The 24,514-nt window shown below is 40.6% G+C and overlaps 1 protein-coding gene across 2 annotated transcripts in view; it reads left to right on the top strand.

Annotated features, from left to right (window-relative positions):
- AHCTF1 (AT-hook containing transcription factor 1) overlaps window positions 1–24,514 on the top strand; it is a 178,983-nt gene that overhangs the window by 119,150 nt on the left and 35,319 nt on the right. For both annotated transcript variants that reach the window (XM_053711010.1, XM_053711009.1), the window contains exon 33: window positions 1–1,780. In XM_053711010.1, the coding sequence (XP_053566985.1) occupies window positions 1–1,780 (1,780 nt within the window). The remainder of the gene's footprint in view (window positions 1,781–24,514) is intronic.

The following is a 24,514-nucleotide window of genomic DNA, read 5'->3' as shown; positions in this document are numbered from 1 at the left end:
ATTGTGGAAGAAGACAAAGGTGACATACAAGAAGTGGAGTATATATCTAAAACTGCTAAGCTGGAATGTAACATTGATCATATTGAACAGCCTTACATTGGTGAATTAGCTGATATCAGGGACTCTGAGGAACCTGAAACAGATGATACTGAAGGAGAACATTTTGTAGATCAAAATAACTTTTCTTTAGTACTTGAAGGTGATGGAGATGATGAAGTAGAGGTGAACCAAAGTAAAAATGATCAATCTTCTACTTTATATACACCCCCAAAAGTGTATACAGTCACAGAAACTGTTGAAAAATGTTCTCACAAACCACATGATAAATTAGATGTAAACTCATTCTCTCCTGTTAGTACTGATCAACGGGATAAGATCATGGAGACATTACCATATGTGCCTGAGCCTATAAAGGTTACTATCAAAGAAAATTTGCTTGATGCTATAAAGGACACTATAAATAAAGATGTCACTGCAGACGTTAGTGAGTCTATCTATGAAAACACGCATGTGAGAAAATTAAGGAATTCACATACTTCCAAGTCTCCATTGAAAAGAGCAAAGAGAACAAGCTCAGAGACTGTTAACGCTGAAAGTGTGTGTGTATTGGTAACACCTCCAAAAAAGCCTGATGAGCAGAACATTGGTGACATTAAAGTTCCTCAAATTTCACCAAAAGAAGACAAATCTTCGATGGTGCTACCTCTAACTCCACGTAGGAGTGTAAGGAAATCTTCTAAGTTAAATGAAAGTATAAAGGTTGAAGCTGAAGAAAATCAACTTCCAACCACACCAAGGAGAGGTTCAAGGAAAGCCAAAGAAAGTAAAAATGAGACTATAAGTAATGCACTCTCTGTAGTCCAGGAGGAACAATTATCAAGCAGTACAGTAAGGATATCTAGAAAGACTAGAAACACTACACTGGAAGAGCCAAAAGTTCCTGCAGCAGATGAGCCATCAGAAGAAGAAATGTTGCCAAAGCAACCCTCTACTCCAACTAGAACACGAAGAGGAAAGGCTTCCGTTTCCGAAGAACCAAAAGAAAGTGATTCAAATCCTAATGTTGCTGCTCCTCTGACACCTACAAGAATTACAAGATCTCGTAATGTTGTAGAAGCGTTTGAAAAGATAGCTTCAAGTCAGGAGGATGAAACCAATGAAAACGACCATCTGATTGTTACACCCACAAGAGGCAGACGAAGCAAACGTGTGGTAAATGAGTTGGTCAAGCAGTTTGAGCTTAATTCGTCTCAACCTGCTAAAGTGGAAAATAGTCCACCTGTCTCTCCAAAGAAGATGTCACTGAGGCGGACAATAAACAAGACAGAAAATCAAGCCAACAACACTTTTGCAGAAGAAAATTTAAAAGTAAGAGAGGAAATTGTTGATACGCCTCGAAAAAAGTCCAGGAGGACCACACTTCAGAAAACAGAAACCTTAGAAAATACAGATACTTTTAATGTAGCTCCTTTGGAACCTGCTGAAGAATTGGTTAACACCAGAAGTGCTGTAAAACAGGCAAATACATTAAACACAAGACAAACTAGAAAAAATGCTCTTTCTTCTGTATCGGAGGATAGTGCAGAGGAAAGATTGCATTCCCCAGAGGAGAATGAAAAAACACCCAGTCCTGAAGGTCATAAAGCTGGTGTGCCAAAAAGTACTAGAGTTACTAGAGCAAGAGCTAGCAATCTTGTATCTTCAGTTACAGAAAGTGCTCTCGAAAACAATTCATTTGTGTTCTCCATCCCTACACCAAGGCGTAAAAAAAAAGCCAAAGGTATTTTTCTTTGTTTTGTGTGTCTCTGTATGCATGCTTTAAAACAGTGTTTCCTGTTTGTCTCCAAGATTTTCTTGTAATTTCATATATCCCAAGATAGTTTAAAATAGAAAAGTATTCTTCCAAGGGCCTATATAATGGGCACACCGCCTGCTTTTACTGACCACCCAGCTAAAATTTAAAGGAACATGAAACCCAAAATTTTACTTTCATTGTTGAGAGAGATCATACAATTTTAAACCTATTTCCAGTTTACTTCAATTATAATTGCTTCATTCTCTTGTTATCCTTTGTTGAAGGAGCAGCAATGCACTACTGGGAGCTAGCTGAACACAGGTGAGCTAATTACAGGAGGCATGTGTGTAGCCAACTATTAGCTGCTCTTGATGCTACCTAGGTAGGGTTTTCAACAAAGGATAGAAATAGAATGAGGCAAAGAAGTTTTATGTTTCTTTAAGCTTATATTAAGCTAAAATGAGCTAATTTATTTCAATGTTTTTTTTACACTTAATATCATTAAATCAATACATTTTAAATTAAATAGCTTGTGCTTAGTATATCTTAAAGGGATACCAAAAGATTTTCTTTCACTAGTCAAAGGATAAAATGTTTTAACAACTTTCCAGTTTACTTATCTAATTTGCTTCATTCTCTTGTTATCCTTTGTTGAAATGTGCATGGGTGAGCCAATAACATGAGACATTTCTGTGTGCCTATTTGTTTTTCAACAAAGTGTACCAAGAAATTGAAACAAATTAGAAGTTCAAAATTGTGTTCTCTATCGTGAAAGGAAAAAAATGGTTTTCGTGTCCCTTTAAAGGGACAGTCTACACCAGAATTTTCATTGTTTAAAAAGATAGATAATCCCTTTATTACCCATTCCCCAGTTTTGCATAACCAACACTTTTGTATTAATTTACTTTTAACCTCTGTGATTACCTTATATCTAAGCCTCTGCAGACTGCCCCCTTATCTCTGTGCTTTTGACAGACATGCAGTTTAGCCAATCAGTGCAGACTCCTAAATAACTCCACGGGAGTGAGCACAGTGTTATCTATATGACACACATGAACTAGTACTGTCTAACTGAAAAACTTTCAAAATGCTCTGAGCTAAGAGGTGGTTTTCAATGGTTTAGAAATCAGTTTGAGCCTTCCTAGGTTTAGCTTTCAAAAATACCACCAAGGGAAAAAAGCAAATTTAATGATAAAAGTAAACTGGAAAGTTGTTTAAAATTGCATGCCCTATCTGAATCATGAAAGTTTAATTTTGACTAGACTGTCCCTTTAAGTAACATTTATAAATAACAGAATAGGTTTATAATATTGCAAAGTATTACACTGCCCCCACCTAGTTACTTTATAATGCCACCACGCTGGCAACATTTTCTGTGGAGAACACCTTAAAGGGAATATAGTATCAAATGTTCAGCTGATAACTGCAAACAATTCTTCATAGAAATGTTATCACATAATTTGCAAGAATGTGTGCACACAAGTTTACACCAATCGCCTTCCTGCTTATGTATTCAATATGCTCGCTGTGCTGTTGGTAACTTTTATAGACAGGTTTTGTTTTATATTTTGCTTTGCATTTTAAATTCACTTTTATGTGTTCCTTTTAAATGCTATAAAAAGGTTCTCTCACCTATAAATTTGCTGATTAAAAAAAAAATAAAGCAGCAATAAGTGCAGAAAGGAAATGCTCTAAGAGTATTTTATATGTAAACCTCCACAAATAGGTTAAATACATAGTTAAAGTCTGCTCCAGAGTAGCAATGTACTACTGGAACCTAGTTCTACACACACAGTGAGCCAATGAGGCATATGTATGTGTAGCCACCAATCACCAGCTTGTAAATTGCAGCTTCTGACCCACCCTAGGATTTTCAACAAAGGACAGCCTGATCATTTTTATCTGTCCATAACTGACCACAGCAAAAGAGATAAGATTAGCACAGCCAAGACTTTTTTTTAAGAGATATTTCCCTGGATAACAGAACAATGCAAATTTTGCAGTATTTATCATTTTCATGCGAAAAAATTGCTACTTTCTCTTGTAAGATGTATCGAGTCCACGGATTCATCCTTACTTGTGGGATATTCTCCTCCCCTACAGGAAGTGGCAGAGAGAGCACCCACAGCAGAGCTGCCTATATAGCTCCACCCCCCAGTCATTCTCTCTGCCTGCTTAACTGCTAGGAAGGGCAAAGAGGAATGTGGTGACAAAAATGTTAGGTTTTTATTTTCTCAAGCAAAAGTTTGTAATTTTTAAATGGTACCGGTGTGTACTATTTACTCTCTGGCAGAAAAAGGGATGAAGATTTCTGCAAGGAGGATGATGATCTTAGCATTTTGTAACTAAGATCCACTACTGTTCTCACAAGGGCTGAAGAGTACAGGAAAACTTCAGTTGGGGGAACAGTTTGCAGGCTAAACTGCATTAAGGTATGTTCAGTCTATTTTTTTCTAGACAGACTATGTTATTTCTAGAAAAGGCTGGCAATATCCCCATGAGGGAAGGGTAAGCTGTATTCAGACACTTGGATAGGAATTTCAGCTTGCATGAAGGGCTCATTAGTTACTGGTGACACTGTTTGGTAAAAACGTTTTTGTTCATTCAGTGAATGATGCAATTATAACGTTTTTTTGAAGGGACTAAAGGGGTCATTGTGGCTTGTTTTTGAGTTTTCTAACCCACATGTTTAATTTAGAGACACTCTAGTGTTTGTCTGTTAGGCCTCAAAACATCGAGTGAGGTGGGAGGGGCCTATTTTCACGCCTCAGTTGTGCAGTTTCTTTTCCTCTGAGACTTCTGCTTTTCCAGAGGTTCCTGCCGTGTTTGAGGGCTGTAAAAAGTTTTTTTCCCCCACAAATTGTTCTGAAGGGCAGGTAGGAGCCACAGCAGGACTGTGGCAAAGTGCTGAAAGTCTTTTTTACTGGTTTTGATGTTTTTTCAATCTGGTTTTGCCATTAAGGGGTTAATTGTTTATTTGCATAGCTGTGCAAAGTTACTAAGGCTATATGATACTACTGTAAAAATTTCATTATGTTTACTGCTTTTTTACACTGTTTTGCAGAATTTGTGCAGCTTTTTTTCTCTTAAAGGCACAGTACCGTTTTATTTCTAAGTGTTATTTACTTTGATTACAGTGTTTTCCAAGCTTGCTTGTTACATTACTAGCCTGTTTAACATGTCTGACACCAAGGAAAATCCTTGTTCAATATGTTTGGAAGCCATTGTGGTACCCCCTCTTAGAATGTGTCCCAATTGTACTGATATGTCTATAAACTATAAAGAACATATATTAGCACTTAAAAATAGAGCAATAGATGATTCTCAGTCAGAAGTAAATGAGGGTTTAGCATCTAGCTCTCCCCAAGTGTCACAACCAGTAACGCCCGCACAAGTGACGCCAAGTACCTCTAGTGCGTCTAATTCATTTATTTTACAAGACATGGCCACAGTTTTGAATACAACCCTCACAGAGGTTTTATCCTGACTGCCTGGTTTTCAAGGAAAGCGGGACAGCTCTGGGTTAAGGAAAAATGCTGAGCAGTCTGACGCTTTAGTAGCCGTATCTGATATGCCCTCACAATGCTCTGAGGTAGGGTTGAGGGATTTGTTATCTGAGGGAGAAATTTCTGATTCAGGAAAGACGCTTCCTCAGACAGATTCTGATATGACGGCCTTTAAATTTAAGCTTGAACACCTCCGCTTATTGCTCAGGGAGGTATTAGTGGCTCTAGATGATTGTGACCCTATAGTGGTCCCAGAGAAATTGTGTAAGATGGATAAATACTTAGAGGTTCCTGTTTACACTGATGTTTTTTTTCCAGTCCCTAAGAGGATTGTGAATATTATTGCTAAGGAGTGGGATAGACCAGGTATTCCGTTCATTCTCCCTCCTGTTTTTAAGAAAATGTTTCCCATATCTGACACCATGCGGGACTCGTGGCAGACAGTTCCTAAGGTGGAGGGAGCTATTTCTACTCTGTCTAAGCGTACAACTATACCTATTGAAGTCAGTTGTGCTTTCAAAGATCCTGTGCATAGAAAATTAGAGGGTCTCCTGAAGAAAATTTTTGTTCATCAAGGTTTTCTTCTTCAACCTATTGCGTGCATTGTTCCTGCAACTACTGCAGCTGCTTTCTGGTTTGAGGCTCTAGAAGAGGCTCTTCAGATGGAGACTCCATTAAAAGAAATTTTTGACAGAATTAAGGCCCTTAAATTGGCTAATTCTTTTATTACAGATGCCGCTTTTCAACTGGCTAAATTAGCGGCAAAGAATTCAGGTTTTGCCATTTCTCCAACATAGGTGTGTCCGGTCCACGGCGTCATCCTTACTTGTGGGATATTCTCTTCCCCAACAGGAAATGGCAAAGAGCCCAGCAAAGCTGGTCACATGATCCCTCCTAGGCTCCGCCTACCCCAGTCATTCTCTTTGCCGTTGTACAGGCAACATCTCCACGGAGATGGCTTAGAGTTTTTTAGTGTTTAACTGTAGTTTTTATTATTCAATCAAGAGTTTGTTATTTTAAAATAGTGCTGGTATGTACTATTTACTCTGAAACAGAAAAGAGATGAAGATTTCTGTTTGTATGAGGAAAATGATTTTAGCAACCGTTACTAAAATCCATGGCTGTTCCACACAGGATTGTTGAGAGGAATTAACTTCAGTTGGGGGAACAGTGAGCAGTCTTTTGCTGCTTGAGGTATGACACATTCTAACAAGACGATGTTATGCTGGAAGCTGTCATTTTCCCTATGGGATCCGGTAAGCCATTTTTATTCAGACAGTAAATAAGGGCTTCACAAGGGCTTATTAAGACTGTAGACATTTTCTGGGCTAAATCGATTCATATATTACACATATTTAGCCTTGAGGAATCATTTAATATGGGTATTTTTGTTAAATAATATCGGCAGGCACTGTTTTAGACACCTTATTCTCTAGGGGCTTTCCCTAATCATAGGCAGAGCCTCATTTTCGCGCCGGTATTGCGCACTTGTTTTTGAGAAGCATGACATGCAGTCGCATGTGTGAGGAGCTCTGATACATAGAAAAGACTTTCTGAAGGCGTCATTTGGTATCGTATTCCCCTTTGGGCTTGGTTTGGTCTCAGCAAAGCAGATACCAGGGACTGTAAAGGGGTTAAAGTTAAAAACGGCTCCGGTTCCGTTATTTTAAGGGTTAAAGCTTCTAAATTTGGTGTGCAATACTTTTAAGGCGTTAAGACACTGTGGTGAAATTTTGGTGAATTTTGAACAATTCCTTCATACTTTTTCGCTATTGCAGTAATAAAGTGTGTTCAGTTTAAAATTTAAAGTGACAGTAACGGTTTTATTTTAAAACGTTTTTTGTACTTTGTTATCAAGTTTATGCCAGTTTAACATGTCTGAACTACCAGATAGACTGTGTTCTGAATGTGGGGAAGCCAAGGTTCCTTCTCATTTAAATAAATGTGATTTATGTGACACTGAAAATGATGCCCAAGATGATTCCTCAAGTGAGGGGAGTAAGCATGGTACTGCATCATTCCCTCCTTCGTCTACACGAGTCTTGCCCACTCAGGAGGCCCCTAGTACATCTAGCGCGCCAATACTCCTTACTATGCAACAATTAACGGCTGTAATGGATAATTCTATCAAAAACATTTTAGCCAAAATGCCCACTTATCAGCGTAAGCGCGACTGCTCTGTTTTAGATACTGAAGAGCATGAGGACGCTGTTGATAATGGTTCTGAAATGCCCCTACACCAGTCTGAGGGGGCCAGGGAGGTTTTGTCTGAGGGAGAAATTTCAGATTCAGGGAAAATTTCTCAACAAGCTGAACCCGATGTGATTACATTTAAATTTAAGTTGGAACATCTCCGCGCTCTGCTTAAGGAGGTATTATCCACTCTGGATGATTGTGAGAATTTGATCATCCCAGAGAAACTATGTAAAATGGACAAGTTCCTAGAGGTCCCGGGGCTCCCAGAAGCTTTTCCTATACCCAAGCGGGTGGCGGACATTGTAAATAAAGAATGGGAAAGGCCCGGTATACCTTTCGTCCCTCCCCCCATATTTAAAAAATTGTTTCCTATGGTCGACCCTAGAAAGGACTTATGGCAGACTGTCCCCAAGGTCGAGGGAGCGGTTTCTACTTTAAACAAACGCACCACTATACCCATAGAAGATAGTTGTGCTTTCAAAGATCCTATGGATAAAAAATTAGAAGGTTTGCTTAAAAAGATGTTTGTTCAGCAAGGTTACCTTCTACAACCAATTTCATGCATTGTCCCTGTCACTACAGCCGCGTGTTTCTGGTTCGATGAGCTAGTAAAGGCGATCGATAGTGATTCTCCTCCTTATGAGGAGATTATGGACAGAATCCGTGCTCTCAAATTGGCTAATTCTTTCACCCTAGACGCCACTTTGCAATTGGCTAGGTTAGCGGCGAAGAATTCTGGGTTTGCTATTGTGGCGCGTAGAGCGCTTTGGTTGAAATCTTGGTCAGCGGATGCGTCTTCCAAGAACAAACTCCTTAACATTCCTTTCAAGGGGAAAACGCTGTTTGGCCCTGACTTGAAAGAGATTATCTCTGATATCACTGGGGGTAAGGGCCACGCCCTTCCGCAGGATAGGTCTTTCAAGGCCAAAAATAAACCTAATTTTCGTCCCTTTCGTAGAAACGGACCAGCCCCAAGTTCTACGTCCTCTAAGCAAGAGGGTAATACTTCTCAAGCCAAGCCAGCCTGGAGACCAATGCAAGGCTGGAACAAGGGAAAGCAGGCCAAGAAACCTGCCACTGCTACCAAGACAGCATGAAATGTTGGCCCCCGATCCGGGACCGGATCTGGTGGGGGGCAGACTCTCTCTCTTCGCTCAGGCTTGGGCAAGAGATGTTCTGGATCCTTGGGCACTAGAAATAGTCTCCCAAGGTTATCTTCTGGAATTCAAGGGGCTTCCCCCAAGGGGGAGGTTCCACAGGTCTCAATTGTCTTCAGACCACATAAAGAGACAGGCATTCTTACATTGTGTAGAAGACCTGTTAAAAATGGGAGTGATTCATCCTGTTCCATTAGGAGAACAAGGGATGGGGTTCTACTCCAATCTGTTCATAGTTCCCAAAAAAGAGGGAACGTTCAGACCAATCTTAGATCTCAAGATCTTAAACAAGTTTCTCAAGGTTCCATCGTTCAAAATGGAAACCATTCGAACAATTCTTCCTTCCATCCAGGAAGGTCAATTCATGACCACGGTGGATTTAAAGGATGCGTATCTACATATTCCTATCCACAAGGAACATCATCGGTTCCTAAGGTTCGCATTCCTGGACAAGCGTTACCAGTTCGTGGCGCTTCCTTTCGGATTAGCCACTGCTCCAAGGATTTTCACAAAGGTACTAGGGTCCCTTCTAGCGGTGCTAAGACCAAGGGGCATTGCAGTAGTACCTTACTTGGACGACATTCTGATTCAAGCGTCGTCCCTTCCTCAAGCAAAGGCTCACACGGACATAGTCCTGGCCTTTCTCAGATCTCACGGATGGAAAGTGAACGTGGAAAAGAGTTCTCTATCTCCGTCGACAAGGGTTCCCTTCTTGGGAACAATAATAGACTCCTTAGAAATGAGGATTTTTCTGACAGAGGCCAGAAAAACAAAACTTCTAAACTCTTGTCAAACACTTCATTCCGTTCCTCTTCCTTCCATAGCGCAGTGCATGGAAGTAATAGGTTTGATGGTAGCGGCAATGGACATAGTTCCTTTTGCGCGCATTCATCTAAGACCATTACAACTGTGCATGCTCAGTCAGTGGAATGGGGACTATACAGACTTGTCTCCGAAGATACAAGTAAATCAGAGGACCAGAGACTCACTCCGTTGGTGGCTGTCCCTGGACAACCTGTCACAAGGGATGACCTTCCGCAGGCCAGAGTGGGTCATTGTCACGACCGACGCCAGTCTGATGGGCTGGGGCGCGGTCTGGGGATCCCTGAAAGCTCAGGGTCTTTGGTCTCGGGAAAAATCTCTTCTACCGATAAATATTCTGGAACTGAGAGCGATATTCAATGCTCTCAAGGCTTGGCCTCAGCTAGCAAAGGCCAAGTTCATACGGTTTCAATCAGACAACATGACGACTGTTGCGTACATCAACCATCAGGGGGGAACAAGGAGTTCCCTGGCGATGGAAGAAGTGACCAAAATCATTCAATGGGCGGAGACTCACTCCTGCCACCTGTCTGCAATCCACATCCCAGGAGTGGAAAATTGGGAAGCGGATTTTCTGAGTCGTCAGACATTACATCCGGGGGAGTGGGAACTCCATCCGGAAATCTTTGCCCAAATTACTCAACTGTGGGGCATTCCAGACATGGATCTGATGGCCTCTCGTCAGAACTTCAAGGTTCCTTGCTACGGGTCCAGATCCAGGGATCCCAAGGCGACTCTAGTAGATGCACTAGTAGCACCTTGGACCTTCAAACTAGCTTATGTATTCCCGCCGTTTCCTCTCATCCCCAGGCTGGTAGCCAGGATCAATCAGGAGAGGGCGTCGGTGATCTTGATAGCTCCTGCGTGGCCACGCAGGACTTGGTATGCAGATCTGGTGAATATGTCATCGGCTCCACCATGGAAGCTACCTTTGAGACGAGACCTTCTTGTTCAAGGTCCGTTCGAACATCCGAATCTGGTCTCACTCCAGCTGACTGCTTGGAGATTGAACGCTTGATCTTATCAAAACGAGGGTTCTCAGATTCTGTTATTGATACTCTTGTTCAGGCCAGAAAGCCTGTAACTAGAAAAATTTACCACAAAATATGGAAAAAATATATCTGTTGGTGTGAATCTAAAGGATTCCCTTGGGACAAGGTAAAGATTCCTAAGATTCTATCCTTTCTTCAAGAAGGATTGGAGAAAGGATTATCTGCAAGTTCCTTGAAGGGACAGATTTCTGCCTTGTCTGTGTTACTTCACAAAAAACTGGCAGCTGTGCCAGATGTTCAAGCCTTTGTTCAGGCTCTGGTTAGAATCAAGCCTGTTTACAAACCTTTGACTCCTCCTTGGAGTCTCAACTTAGTTCTTTCAGTTCTTCAGGGGGTTCCGTTTGAACCCTTACATTCCGTTGATATTAAGTTATTATCTTGGAAAGTTTTGTTTTTGGTTGCAATTTCTTCTGCTAGAAGAGTTTCAGAATTATCTGCTCTGCAGTGTTCTCCTCCTTATCTGGTGTTCCATGCAGATAAGGTGGTTTTACGTACTAAACCTGGTTTTCTTCCAAAAGTTGTTTCTAACAAAAACATTAACCAGGAGATAGTCGTGCCTTCTTTGTGTCCGAAACCAGTTTCGAAGAAGGAACGTTTGTTGCACAATTTGGATGTTGTTCGCGCTCTAAAATTCTATTTAGATGCTACAAAGGATTTTAGACAAACATCTTCCTTGTTTGTTGTTTATTCTGGTAAAAGGAGAGGTCAAAAAGCAACTTCTACCTCTCTCTCTTTTTGGATTAAAAGCATCATCAGATTGGCTTACGAGACTGCCGGACGGCAGCCTCCTGAAAGAATCACAGCTCATTCCACTAGGGCTGTGGCTTCCACATGGGCCTTCAAGAACGAGGCTTCTGTTGATCAGATATGTAGGGCAGCGACTTGGTCTTCACTGCACACTTTTACCAAATTTTACAAGTTTGATACGTTTGCTTCTTCTGAGGCTATTTTTGGGAGAAAGGTTTTGCAAGCCGTGGTGCCTTCCATTTAGGTGACCTGATTTGCTCCCTCCCTTCATCCGTGTCCTAAAGCTTTGGTATTGGTTCCCACAAGTAAGGATGACGCCGTGGACCGGACACACCTATGTTGGAGAAAACAGAATTTATGTTTACCTGATAAATTACTTTCTCCAACGGTGTGTCCGGTCCACGGCCCGCCCTGGTTTTTTAATCAGGTCTGATAATTTATTTTCTTTAACTACAGTCACCACGGTATCATATGGTTTCTCCTATGCAAATATTCCTCCTTAACGTCGGTCGAATGACTGGGGTAGGCGGAGCCTAGGAGGGATCATGTGACCAGCTTTGCTGGGCTCTTTGCCATTTCCTGTTGGGGAAGAGAATATCCCACAAGTAAGGATGACGCCGTGGCCCGGACACACCGTTGGAGAAAGTAATTTATCAGGTAAACATAAATTCTGTTTTTAGCACGCAGGGCGTAATGGCTTAAATCCTGGTCTGCTGATGTGTCATCTAAAACTAAACTTTTGAACATCCCTTTCAAAGGAAAGACCCTATTCGGGCCTGAACTGAAAGGATTATTTCAGACATCACTGGAGGGAAATGTCATGCCCTCCCTCAGGATAGATCAAATAAGATGAGGACCAAACAAAATAATTTTCGTTCCTTTTGGAATTTCAAGAGTGGTCCCGCTTCAGCTTCCTCTGCTGCAAAGCAAGAGGGGAATTTTGCCCAATCCAAGTCAGTCTGGAGACCTAACCAGGCTTGGAACAAGGGTAAACAGGCCAAGAAGCCTGCAGCTGCCTCTAAGACAGCATGAAGGGGTAGCCCCCGATCCAGGACCGGATCTAGTAGGGGGCAGACTCTCTCTCCTTTGCTCAGGCTTGGGCAAGAGATGTTAACGATCCCTGGGTTTTAGAAATTGTGTCCCAGGGATATTTTCTGGAATTCAAAGGCTCTCTTCCAAGGGGGACTTTTCACATTTCTCAATTGTCTGTAAACAGACAAAGAGAGAGGCGTTCTTATGCTGTGTAGAAGACCTACATACCATGGGGGTGATCCGCCCAGTCCCAAAAGAGGAACAGGGGCTAGGTTTTTACTCAAACCTGTTTGTGGTTTCCAAAAAAGAGGGAACTTTCAGATCAATCTTGGATCTCAACATTCTAAACAAGTTCCTCAAAGTTCCATCATTCAAGATGGAGACTATTCGGTCTATTCTACCTCTGATCCAGGAGGGTCAATATATGACCACCGTGGACTTAAAAGATGCGTATCTACACATCCCTATTCACAGAATTTTCACAAGGGTGCTAGGGTCCCTTCTGGCGGTTCTACGACCACGGGGCATAGCAGTGGCGCCTTATCTAGACGACATCTTATTTCAGGCGTCAACTTTCCAGCTATCCAAGTCTCACACGGACATTGTGTTGGCTTTCCTGAGATCTCACGGGTGAACGGTGAACATAAAAAAAGAGTTCTCTCTTCCCTCTTATAAGAGTTTCCTTCCTAGGGACTCTGATAGACTTGGTAGAAATGAAAAGATTTCTGATGGCGGTCAGAAAATCAAAGCTCTTAACCACTTGCAGAGCTATTCATTCCATTCCTCGGCCATCAGTGGCTCAGTATATGGAGGTAATCAGACTCATGGTAGCGGCAATGGACATAGTTCCTTTTGCCCGCCTACACCTCAGACCACTACATCTATGCATGCTCAAACAGTGGAATGGGGATTATGCAGATTTGTCTCCTCAACTGCATCTGGACCAGGAGACCAGAGATTCTCTTCTCTGGTGGTTGTCTCAGGACCACCTGTCTCAGGGAATGTGTTTCCGCAGGCCAGAGTGGCTCATTGTAACGACAGATACCAGCCTGCTAGGCTGGGATGCAGTCTGGAACTCCCTGAAAGCACAGGGCTTATGGTCTCGGGAGGAATCTCTTCTCCCGATAAATATTCTAGAACTGAGAGCGATATTCAATGCGCTTCAGGCGTGGCCTCAGCTTGCTGCGGCCAAATTCATCAGGTTTCAGTCGGACATCATCACGACTGTAGCTTATATCAATCATCAAGGAGGAACAAGGAGTTCTCTAGTGATGATGGAGGTAACCAAAATAATCCGATGGGCAGAGGATCACTCTTGCCATCTCTCAGCAATCCACATCCCAGGAGTAGAGAACTGGGAGACGGATTTCCTAAGTCGTTAGACTTTTCATCTGGGGGAGTGGGAACTCCATCCGGAGGTATTTGCCCAGCTGATTCAGCTATGGGGCACACCAGAATTGGATCTGATGGCATTCCGTCAGAATGCCAAACTTTCTCGTTATGGGTCCAGGTCCCGGGATCCCAAGGCGGTACTGATAGATGCTCTAGCAGTGCCTTGGTCCTTTAATCCTTTAATGTATTTCCTCTCCTTCTACGTCTGGTTGCCAGAATAAAGCAAGAGAGAGCTTCGGTGATTCTGATAGCACCTGCGTGGCCACGCAGGACTTGGTATGCAGACCTAGTGGACATGTCCTCGGTTCTACCATGGACTCTGCCAATGAGGCAGGACCTTCTAATCCAAGGTCTGTTCACGCATCCAAATCTAATTTCTCTGCGTCTGACTGCTTGGAGATTGAACGCCTGATTCTATCAAAGCGTGGTTTCTCTGAGTCGGTCATTGATACCCTGATTCAGGCTAGAAAGCCTGTCACCAGGAAGATCTATCATAAGATTTGGCGCAAATATCTTTATTGGTGTGAATCCAAAGGTTACTCGTGGAGTAAGATTTGGATTCCTAGAATATTGTCTTTTCTCCAAGAAGGTTTGAAGAAGGGATTATCAGCTAGTTCCTTATAAGGACAAATATCTGCTTTGTCTATTCTTCTACACAAACGTCTGGCAGATGTCCCAGACGTTCAAGCATTTAGTCAGGCTTTGGTCAGAATCAAGCCTGTATTTAAACCTGTTGCTCCGCCATGGAGCCTAATTTTAGTTGTTAAAGTTCTTCAAGGGGTTCCGTTTGAACCTATGCATTCCATGGATATTAAGCTTCTATCTTGGAAAGTTTTGTTTTTAGTAGCTATCTCTTTGGCTCGAAGAGTTTCTGAGCTATATGCTTTACAGTGTGATTCCCCCTATCTTATTTATGCAGATAAGGTGGTTTTGCGTACCAAACCTGGGTTTCTTCCTAAGGTTGTTTCTTATAAGAATATCAATCAAGAGATTGTTGTTCCTTCACTGTGTCCTAATCCTTCTTCAAAGAAGGAACGTCTGTTGCACAATCTTGATGTGGTTCGTGCTTTAAAGTTCTACTTACAAGCAACTAAAGATTTCCGTCAAACATCTTCATTGTTTGTTGTTTTTTCTGGTAAGCGGAGAGGTCAGAAGGCTACGGCTACCTCTTTCCTTTTGGCTGATAAGCATCATCCGTTTGGCTTATGAGACTGCTGGCCAACAGTCTCCTGTAAGAATTACTGCTCATTCTACTAGAGCTGTGGCTTCCACATGGCTTTTAAAAATGAGGCTTCTGTTAAACAGATTTGTAATGCGGCGACTTGGTCTTCGTTTCATACTTTTTCCAAATCTTACAAATTTGATACTTTTGCTTCTTCTGAGGCTATTTTTGGGAGAAAGGTTCTACAAGCAGTGGTGCCTTCCGTTTAAGGTCCCTGTCTTGTCCCTCCCTTCATCCGTGTCCTAAAGCTTTGGTATTGGTATCCCACGAGTAAGGATGAATCCGTGGACTCGATACATCTTACAAGAGAAAACATAATTTATGCTTACCTGATAAATTTATTTCTCTTGTGATGTATCGAGTCCACGGCCCGCCCTTTTAATTAAGACAGGCATATATATTTTTATTTTTAAACTTTCAGTCACCACTGCACCCTATAGTTTCTCCTTTTTCTTCCTAGCCTTCGGTCGAATGACTGGGGGGTGGAGCTAAGGGGGTAGCTATATAGGCAGCTCTGCTGTGGGTGCTCTCTCTGCCACTTCCTGTAGGGGAGGAGAATATCCCACAAGTAAGGATGAATCCGTGGACTCGATACATCACAAGAGAAATAAATTTATCAGGTAAGCATAAATTATGTTTTTAAATCTGTCTAAAAATTGAGCATTAGTTGCCTGACTTTGCCCTATGAGTCACTTTTTATGTATTTATTTTATTAGCCAGCTCTTGTTGGCATAACCACCTCTTGACATTGATCATAAGACATAAGTGAAACTATACCAACTTGAAATATTTTTTTTACATTTTTTTATTTTTTTTGGAAACCGAATGATCTGTCATAAGTAAATGGTAGCAGGTCAGTTTAGTCTTTCATTCAATAGAATTTAAAGGGACAGTAAAGTCATAATTAGACATTCATGATTTAGACAGAGCATACAATTTTAAACAACTTTCCAATTTACGTCTATTATTTAATTTATTTAATTCTCTTGTTATCCTTTGCTGAAAGGTCTATCTAGGTAAGCAGAGGAGCAGCAAAGAACCTAGATTCTAGCTGCTGATTGGTGGCTGCATATATATACCGATTGTCATTGGCTTACCCATGTGTTCAAAGGACAGTCTAGGCCAAAATAAACTTTCATAATGTAATTTTCCAATTTACTTTTATCACCAATTTTGCTTTGTTCTCTTGGTATTCTTAGTTGAAAGCTTAACCTAGGAGGTTCATATGCTAATTTCTTAGACCTTGAAGGCCACCTCTTTTCAGAATGCATTTTAACAGTTTTTCACCACTAGAGGATGTTAGTTCATGTATTTCATATAGATAACATTGTGCTTGTGCACGTGAAGTTATCTGGGAGCAGGCACTGACTGGCTAAACTGCAAGTCTGTCAAAAGAACTGAAATAAAGGGGCAGTTTGCAGAGGCATAGATACAAGATAATCACAGAGGTAAAAAGTATATTAATATAACTGTTATGCAAAACTGGGGAATGGGTAATAAAGGGATTATCTATATTTTAAAACAATAACAATTCTGGTGTAGACTGTCCCTTTCAGTTAGAAACCAGTAGTGCATTGCTGCTCCTTAACCCCTTAATGACCGCAGCACTTTTCCATTTTCTGTCCGTTTGGGACCAAGGCTATTTTTACATTTCTGCGGTGTTTGTGTTTAGCTGTAATTTTCCTCTTACTCATTTACTGTACCCACACATATTATATACCGTTTTTCTCGCCATTAAATGGACTTTCTAAAGATACCATTATTTTCATCATATCTTATAATTTACTATAAAAAAATTTATAAAATATGAGGAAAAAATTGAAAAAAACACACTTTTTTAACTTTGACCCTCAAAATCTCCTACACTTCAACAACTACCAAAAAACTCCCATGCTAAATAGTTTCTAAATTTTGTCCTGAGTTTAGAAATACTCAATGTTTACATGTTCTTTGCTTTTTTTGCAAGTTATAGGGCAATAAGTACAAGTAGCACTTTGCTATTTCCAAAAAAATTTTAAAAAAATTAGCGATAGTTACATTGGAACACTGATATCTGTCAGGAATCCCTGATTAACCCTTCACATATATATATTTTTTAAAAGAACACAACCTAAGGTATTAAACATGGAGTATTTTGACTCTTTCCATGCAACTATTTTACCACCAATCTATGCCAAAGTTTGAAAAAAAAAAAAAAATGGTGATTTTTTGACAAAATAGCAATTCAAGAATACATTTACTGAGAACGTTAAGGGTTACTGCCAAATAACACCCCAATATGTCTTCAGCAGCATCTCCTGAGTACAGTGATACCACCCATGTATAGGTCTGTTGGGTTCTCTGGGGGCTAAAAGGCCTTATTTTTAGGGGGCGCATTCCAGTTTTTTAATTTGGAATTTTCACATCTGTCGTCATGCACCCATGTCCTATTTGGGACATTTCTGAAGCCGGACAATGCAAATTACCCCCATCAAACCATATATTTTTAAAAAGTAGACACCCTAGGGTATTTCAAATGCTGGTATTTTAACACTTTGCATGCACTAATTCAACCACCAGTCTTTGTCAAACTTTTGGGTAGTCATTTTGGTGTGTTATTTTTCACACGCATTGTACTTTAGGCATGGATTCTCAGTTCCTGTTATATGTTACTGAGCAAAAACACCTCAATATGTGTTCAACAACAACTTCTGAGTACAGTGATACCCCCCATGTATAGGTGTGTCGGGTTCTCTGGGGGCTAAAAGGCCTTAATTTTAGGGGGCGCATTCCAGTTTTTCAACTTGGAATTTTCATATCTGTCATCATGCACCCATGTCCTATTTGGGACATTTCTGAAGCCGGCCAATGTAAATTACCCCCATCAAACCATATATTTTTGAAAAGTAGACATCCTAGGGTATTTCAAATGCTGGTATTTTAACACTTTCCATGCACTAATTCAACCACTAGTCTTTGTCAAACTTTTAGGTAGTCATTTTTTTGCATTATTTTTCACACACATTGTACTTTAGGCATATATTCTCAGTCCCTGTTATGTGTTACTGCCAAAAAAAAACCTCAATATGTATTCAACAACATCTCCTGAGTACAGTGATACCCCCCATGTATAGGTGTGTCGGGTTCTCTGGGGGCTAAAAGGCCTTAATTTTAGGGGGCGCATTCCAGTTTTTCAACTTGGAATTTTCACATCTGTCATCATGCACCCATGTCCTATTTGGGACATTTCTGAAGCCGGCCAATGTAAATTACCCCCATCAAACCATATATTTTTGAAAAGTAGACACCCTAGGGTATTTCAAATGCTGGTATTTTAACACTTTCCATGCACTAATTCAACCACTAGTCTTTGTCAAACTTTTAGGTAGTCATTTTTTTGCATTATTTTTCACACACATTGTACTTTAGGCATATATTCTCAGTCCCTGTTATGTGTTACTGCCAAAAAAAACCTCAATATGTATTCAACAACATCTCCTGAGTACAGTGATACCCCCCATGTATAGGTGCGTCGGGTTCTCTGGGGGCTAAAAGGCCTTAATTTTAGGGGGCGCATTCCAGTTTTTCAACTTGGAATTTTCACATCTGTCATCATGCACCCATGTCCTATTTGGGACATTTCTGAAGCCGGCCAATGTAAATTACCCCCATCAAACCATATATTTTTGAAAAGTAGACACCCTAGGGTATTTCAAATGCTGGTATTTTAACACTTTCCATGCACTAATTCAACCACTAGTCTTTGTCAAACTTTTAGGTAGTCATTTTTTTGCATTATTTTTCACACACATTGTAGTTTAGGCATATATTCTCAGTCCCTGTTATGTGTTACTGCCAAAAAAAACCTCAATATGTATTCAACAACATCTCCTGAGTACAGTGATACCCCCCATGTATAGGTGTGTCGGGTTCTCTGGGGGCTAAAAGGCCTTAATTTTAGGGGGCGCATTCCAGTTTTTCAACTTGGAATTTTCACATCTGTCATCATGCACCCATGTCCTATTTGGGACATTTCTGAAGCCGGCCAATGTAAATTACCCCCATCAAACCATATATTTTTGAAAAGTAGACACCCTAGGGTATTTCAAATGCTGGTATTTTAACACTTTCCATGCACTAATTCAACCACTAGTCTTTGTCAAACTTTTAGGTAGTCATTTTTTTGCATTATTTTTCACACACATTGTACTTTAGGCATATATTCTCAGTCCCTGTTATGTGTTACTGCCAAAAAAAACCTCAATATGTATTCAACAACATCTCCTGAGTACAGTGATACCCCCCATGTATAGGTGTGTCGGGTTCTCTGGGGGCTAAAAGGCCTTAATTTTAGGGGGCGCATTCCAGTTTTTCAACTTGGAATTTTCACATCTGTCATCATGCACCCATGTCCTATTTGGGACATTTCTGAAGCCGGCCAATGTAAATTACCCCCATCAAACCATATATTTTTGAAAAGTAGACACCCTAGGGTATTTCAAATGCTGGTATTTTAACACTTTCCATGCACTAATTCAACCACTAGTCTTTGTCAAACTTTTAGGTAGTCATTTTTTTGCATTATTTTTCACACACATTGTACTTTAGGCATATATTCTCAGTCCCTGTTATGTGTTACTGCCAAAAAAAACCTCAATATGTATTCAACAACATCTCCTGAGTACAGTGATACCCCCCATGTATAGGTGTGTCGGGTTCTCTGGGGGCTAAAAGGCCTTAATTTTAGGGGGCGCATTCCAGTTTTTCAACTTGGAATTTTCACATCTGTCATCATGCACCCATGTCCTATTTGGGACATTTCTGAAGCCGGCCAATGTAAATTACCCCCATCAAACCATATATTTTTGAAAAGTAGACACCCTAGGGTATTTCAAATGCTGGTATTTTAACACTTTCCATGCACTAATTCAACCACTAGTCTTTGTCAAACTTTTAGGTAGTCATTTTTTTGCATTATTTTTCACACACATTGTACTTTAGGCATATATTCTCAGTCCCTGTTATGTGTTACTGCCAAAAAAAAACTCAATATGTATTCAACAACATCTCCTGAGTACAGTGATACCCCCCATGTATAGGTGTGTCGGGTTCTCTGGGGGCTAAAAGGCCTTAATTTTAGGGGGCGCATTCCAGTTTTTCAACTTGGAATTTTCACATCTGTCATCATGCACCCATGTCCTATTTGGGACATTTCTGAAGCCGGCCAATGTAAATTACCCCCATCAAACCATATATTTTTGAAAAGTAGACACCCTAGGGTATTTCAAATGCTGGTATTTTAACACTTTCCATGCACTAATTCAACCACTAGTCTTTGTCAAACTTTTAGGTAGTCATTTTTTTGCATTATTTTTCACACACATTGTACTTTAGGCATATATTCTCAGTCCCTGTTATGTGTTACTGCCAAAAAAAAACTCAATATGTATTCAACAACATCTCCTGAGTACAGTGATACCACCCATGTATAGGTGTGTTGGGTTCTCTGGGGGCTAAAAGGCCTTATTTTTAGGGGGCGCATTCCAGTTTTTCAACTTGGAATTTTCACATCCCATGCACCCATGTCCTATGTAGGACATTTCTGAAGCCGGCCAATGTAATTTACCCCCATCAAACCATATATTTTTGAAAAGTAGACACCCTAGGGTATTTCAAATGCTGGTATTTTAACACTTTCCATGCACTAATTCTTTGTCAAACTATTAGGCAGTCATTTTTTGTGTGTTATTTTTCACACACATTGTACTTTAGACATGAATTCTCAGCTCCTGTTATGTGTTACTGCCAAAGAAGACCCCAATATGTGTTCACCAACATCTCCTGAGTACAGTGATACCACCTATGCATAAGTTTCTTGGCTTGTTCGGGGGGTGTAATGCCAAATGTCCAACATGCGTTTGTGATTTTTTTTTCACATTTAACATATTTTCTTTGCCTATTGTCTTTTTGGGGGTATTTTAACATACCCCAATTTATTTGTTTCCATGAATGTGCATATTTTTGAAATGTTGACACCCCAAGGTATTGTATATGGTGTGCTTTGATGCATTTGAAGTAACTGTTTTAGCTAAAAAAATTGGAGAAAGTGTATGGTGGCATTTTTTCAATTTTCATTTTTACACACACATTGCTTTTTGACTATGATTTAGGAGAGACTGTTGTAAGTTAGTGCAAAAAAATACTTCAGGTTGTTTTCTGCTAGGCACCCTGAGTACACCTATGCCCCCCATGCATAGGTTTGCCAGGATTTTGGGAAGGTTATGTTACAATTTTATGACTTGTGATTTTAGTTATTAAGTGAGAGTATTTCTTCTGATAGGCCTATCTTTAGTTTGGGGCCTATTGTAAACCCCACTTTTATTTATTGCCATGAATGTGCATATTTTTGAAATGTTGACACCCCAAGGTATTGTATATGGTGTGCTTTGATGCATTTGAAGTAACTGTTTTAGCTAAAAAAATTGGAGAAAGTGTATGGTGGCATTTTTTCAATTTTCATTTTTACACACACATTGCTTTTTGACTATGATTTAGGAGAGACTGTTGTAAGTTAGTGCAAAAAAAATACTACAGGTTGTTTTCTGCTAGGCACCCTGAGTACACCTATGTCCCCATGCATAGGTTTGACAGGGGTTTTTGTAAAAAAAAAAAAAAAGAACAGCCCCATTTTAGAAAAAAAAATATATTAGTGAAATGTAAAAATCTGGCATATTAAAAGTAAAAAAATAACAAAAAATTTAACAGTAAACATAACAAAAAAAAAATAACAGCAAATTTATTTATTTTTTAAAAATTGACCATTGTATGGTACCGCTTGAAGCAGTCCCCAATGCAGAGTCCAGGCTGTCCAGGGCAATCAGGACAGTGATATACAGTGTCCCTTCTCTGCCCCCTCTTGGTACAGACTCTGCATTTTTTTTGTGGTCTCTGCTTTGCGGCAGTAGGGGGGATTTTAAAAATAAAATGAGTAGCCCCAACTCTGCTCTCTCCCATCACCGCCCGGGGAGCAGGTGCATCATGGTACAAAATCCCCGAAATGATCTGGAGCTGAAATTGTAAAAAAGTCAGTTTCATTCCGGGGTTTGCTTTTTTGAACAACAAAAAAGCGTTGTGGGTTGCAATCTGCATTAGGTAAATTGCAACCTTTTTGTACCAGGCCCTTGTCTTCCGCATAATTAGGTAGGGCTGCAGCAGCTGATCTGCCAGATCAACCCCACCCATATGCCGGTTATAAGATTTGATGCACACTGGCTTCCTTATGATCTCAGCTCTGCCACGTACAGAGACCGCCACCGTCCTCTCTGTGTGGATGGTGGTAAGAAGGTATACATCCTTCTTGTCTCTGTACTTCAGTGCCAACAGCTCCTCTTGGCGCAGAGCAGAGGTCTCCCCCCCTTCGTAGCCGGGTGCGTACAAGTTGTCCTGGGAAACCTTTGCGGTTCTTTATAATAGTACCGCAAGCTACTGTATCAAAGCAATACAGTAGCTTGAACAAATGGACACTTGTATAAAAATTGTCTAAGTACAAGTGATACCCTTTGTTCATTAGGGGTAATATCAGGTCCCAGACAATCTTGCCAGTGGTTCCCATATGTTCTGGGCAACCTGGAGGGTCAAGGTGGCTATCCTTTCCCTCATACACCCGGAAGGCCTGAGTATACCCAGTCTCGCTCTCACAGAGCTTATACACCTTTACCCCATACCTGGAGCGCTTGGAAGGAATATACTGCTTGAATCCCAGCCTTCCCTTATACTTCATCAGGGATTCATCAACGCATATATTCCTTCCAGGTGTATAAGCCTCTGCAAACCTGGCAGAAAAGTGGGTAATCAGGGGGCGGATTTTATACAGCCTGTCAAATTGGGGATGCTCCCTAGGGGGGCACAGGCTGTTGTCGCTGAAGTGCATGAAATGAAGAATCATTTCATATCTCTGCCTCGACATACTCTGGGAGAAAATGGGGGTAGAGCAGATGGGGCTACTGCTCCAGTAGGAGCGAACGGAGGGTTTCTTTATGATGCCCATCAGCATAGTCAATGCCCAGAATTTTTTAAATTCTGGCACATTGATGGGGGCCCATTGCTGCTTTGCCAAATATGTTTCAGGCTTTGCAGCACGGTACTGATGGGCATATAAATTAGTTTGGGCGACAATGTTCCCCAATACATCATCACCCAGAAACACCTCCAGAAACTGTTGGGGGCTAAAACCTGCCACATCTATATTTATGCCAGCATTTGCTGTGAAGGGTGGGATATCTGGCCTCTGGAGATGAGGCGTTACCCACTCTTCAGCGGCAATGGCAGCAACACGCCTCCTTCTAGCAGGGGGGCTGGCAGGGGGGCTGGCAGGGGGGCTAGCAGCCACAGATACATCACTATCAGTTGAGACTGCATCTAATGATGTATCTGAGCATATGGCAGGGTCAAAATTGGGGTCTGAGTCAGACATAGAGGCATCTGACTCTGACGCAAGGATGGCATACGCCTCCTCAACACTATATCTTTTCTGTGACATTTTTGTATCTGTCACAGAAAACCAAAATTAATTAATTAACTAAATGGCCTTTGGGTTTTTTTAAAAAAAAGTACAGCTATGCTAATGCCAGTGATTTATAGCGATCACTGGCAAGCTAGGGGTTAAATACTCTTTAAATTAAATTAACTAAATGGCCTTTGGGTTTTTTTTTAAAAAAAAGTACAGCTATGCTAATGCCAGTGATTTATAGCGATCACTGGCAAGCTAGGGGTTAAATACTCTTTAAATTAAATTAACTAAATGGCCTTTGGGTTTTTTTAAAAAAAAGTACAGCTATGCTAATGCCAGTGATTTATAGCGATCACTGGCAAGCTAGGGGTTAAATACTCTTTAAATCAAATTAAATTAGCTAAATGGCTCTGAAAGGAGCGTTTAGGTTTTTAAAAAATTACAACAACAAAAATTAACCCCTAAAAAAATGCACAGACAGCAAAAATGTAGAGCTATGCTAATGCCAGTGATTTATAGCGATCACTGGCAAGCTAGGGGTTAAATACTCTTTAAATTAAATTAAATTAGCTAAATGGCTCTGAAAGGAGCCTTTGGTTTTTTAAAAAATTACAACAACACAAATTAACCCCTAAAAAAATTCACAGACAGCAAAAATGTACAGCTATGCTAATGCCAGTGATGTATAGCGATCACTGGCAAGCTAGGGGTTAAATACTATTTAAATTAAATTAAATTAGCTAAATGGCTCTGAAAGGAGCGTTTAGGTTTTTAAAAAATTACAACAACAAAAATTAACCCCTAAAAAATGCACAGACAGCAAAAAATTACAGCTATGCTAATGCCAGTGATGTATAGCGATCACTGGCAAGCTAGGGGTTAAATAGTCTTTAAATTAAATTAAATTAGCTAAATGGCTCTGAAAGGAGCCTTTGAGTTTTTAAAAAAAAATACAACAACAAAAATTAACCCCTAAAAAAATGCACAGACAGCAAAAAAAAGTGCAGCTGTGCTACTGCCAGTGATTTATAGTGATCACTGGCAAGCTAGGGGTTAATGGCTCTGAAAAGAGCCTTTGGATTTTAAATTTTTTAACAAATAAAAG

This window comes from Bombina bombina, chromosome 4 (genome assembly GCF_027579735.1).
Source record: "Bombina bombina isolate aBomBom1 chromosome 4, aBomBom1.pri, whole genome shotgun sequence".
NCBI classification, from domain to species: domain Eukaryota; kingdom Metazoa; phylum Chordata; class Amphibia; order Anura; family Bombinatoridae; genus Bombina; species Bombina bombina.
This window is presented reverse-complemented; position numbering and strand designations above follow the sequence as displayed.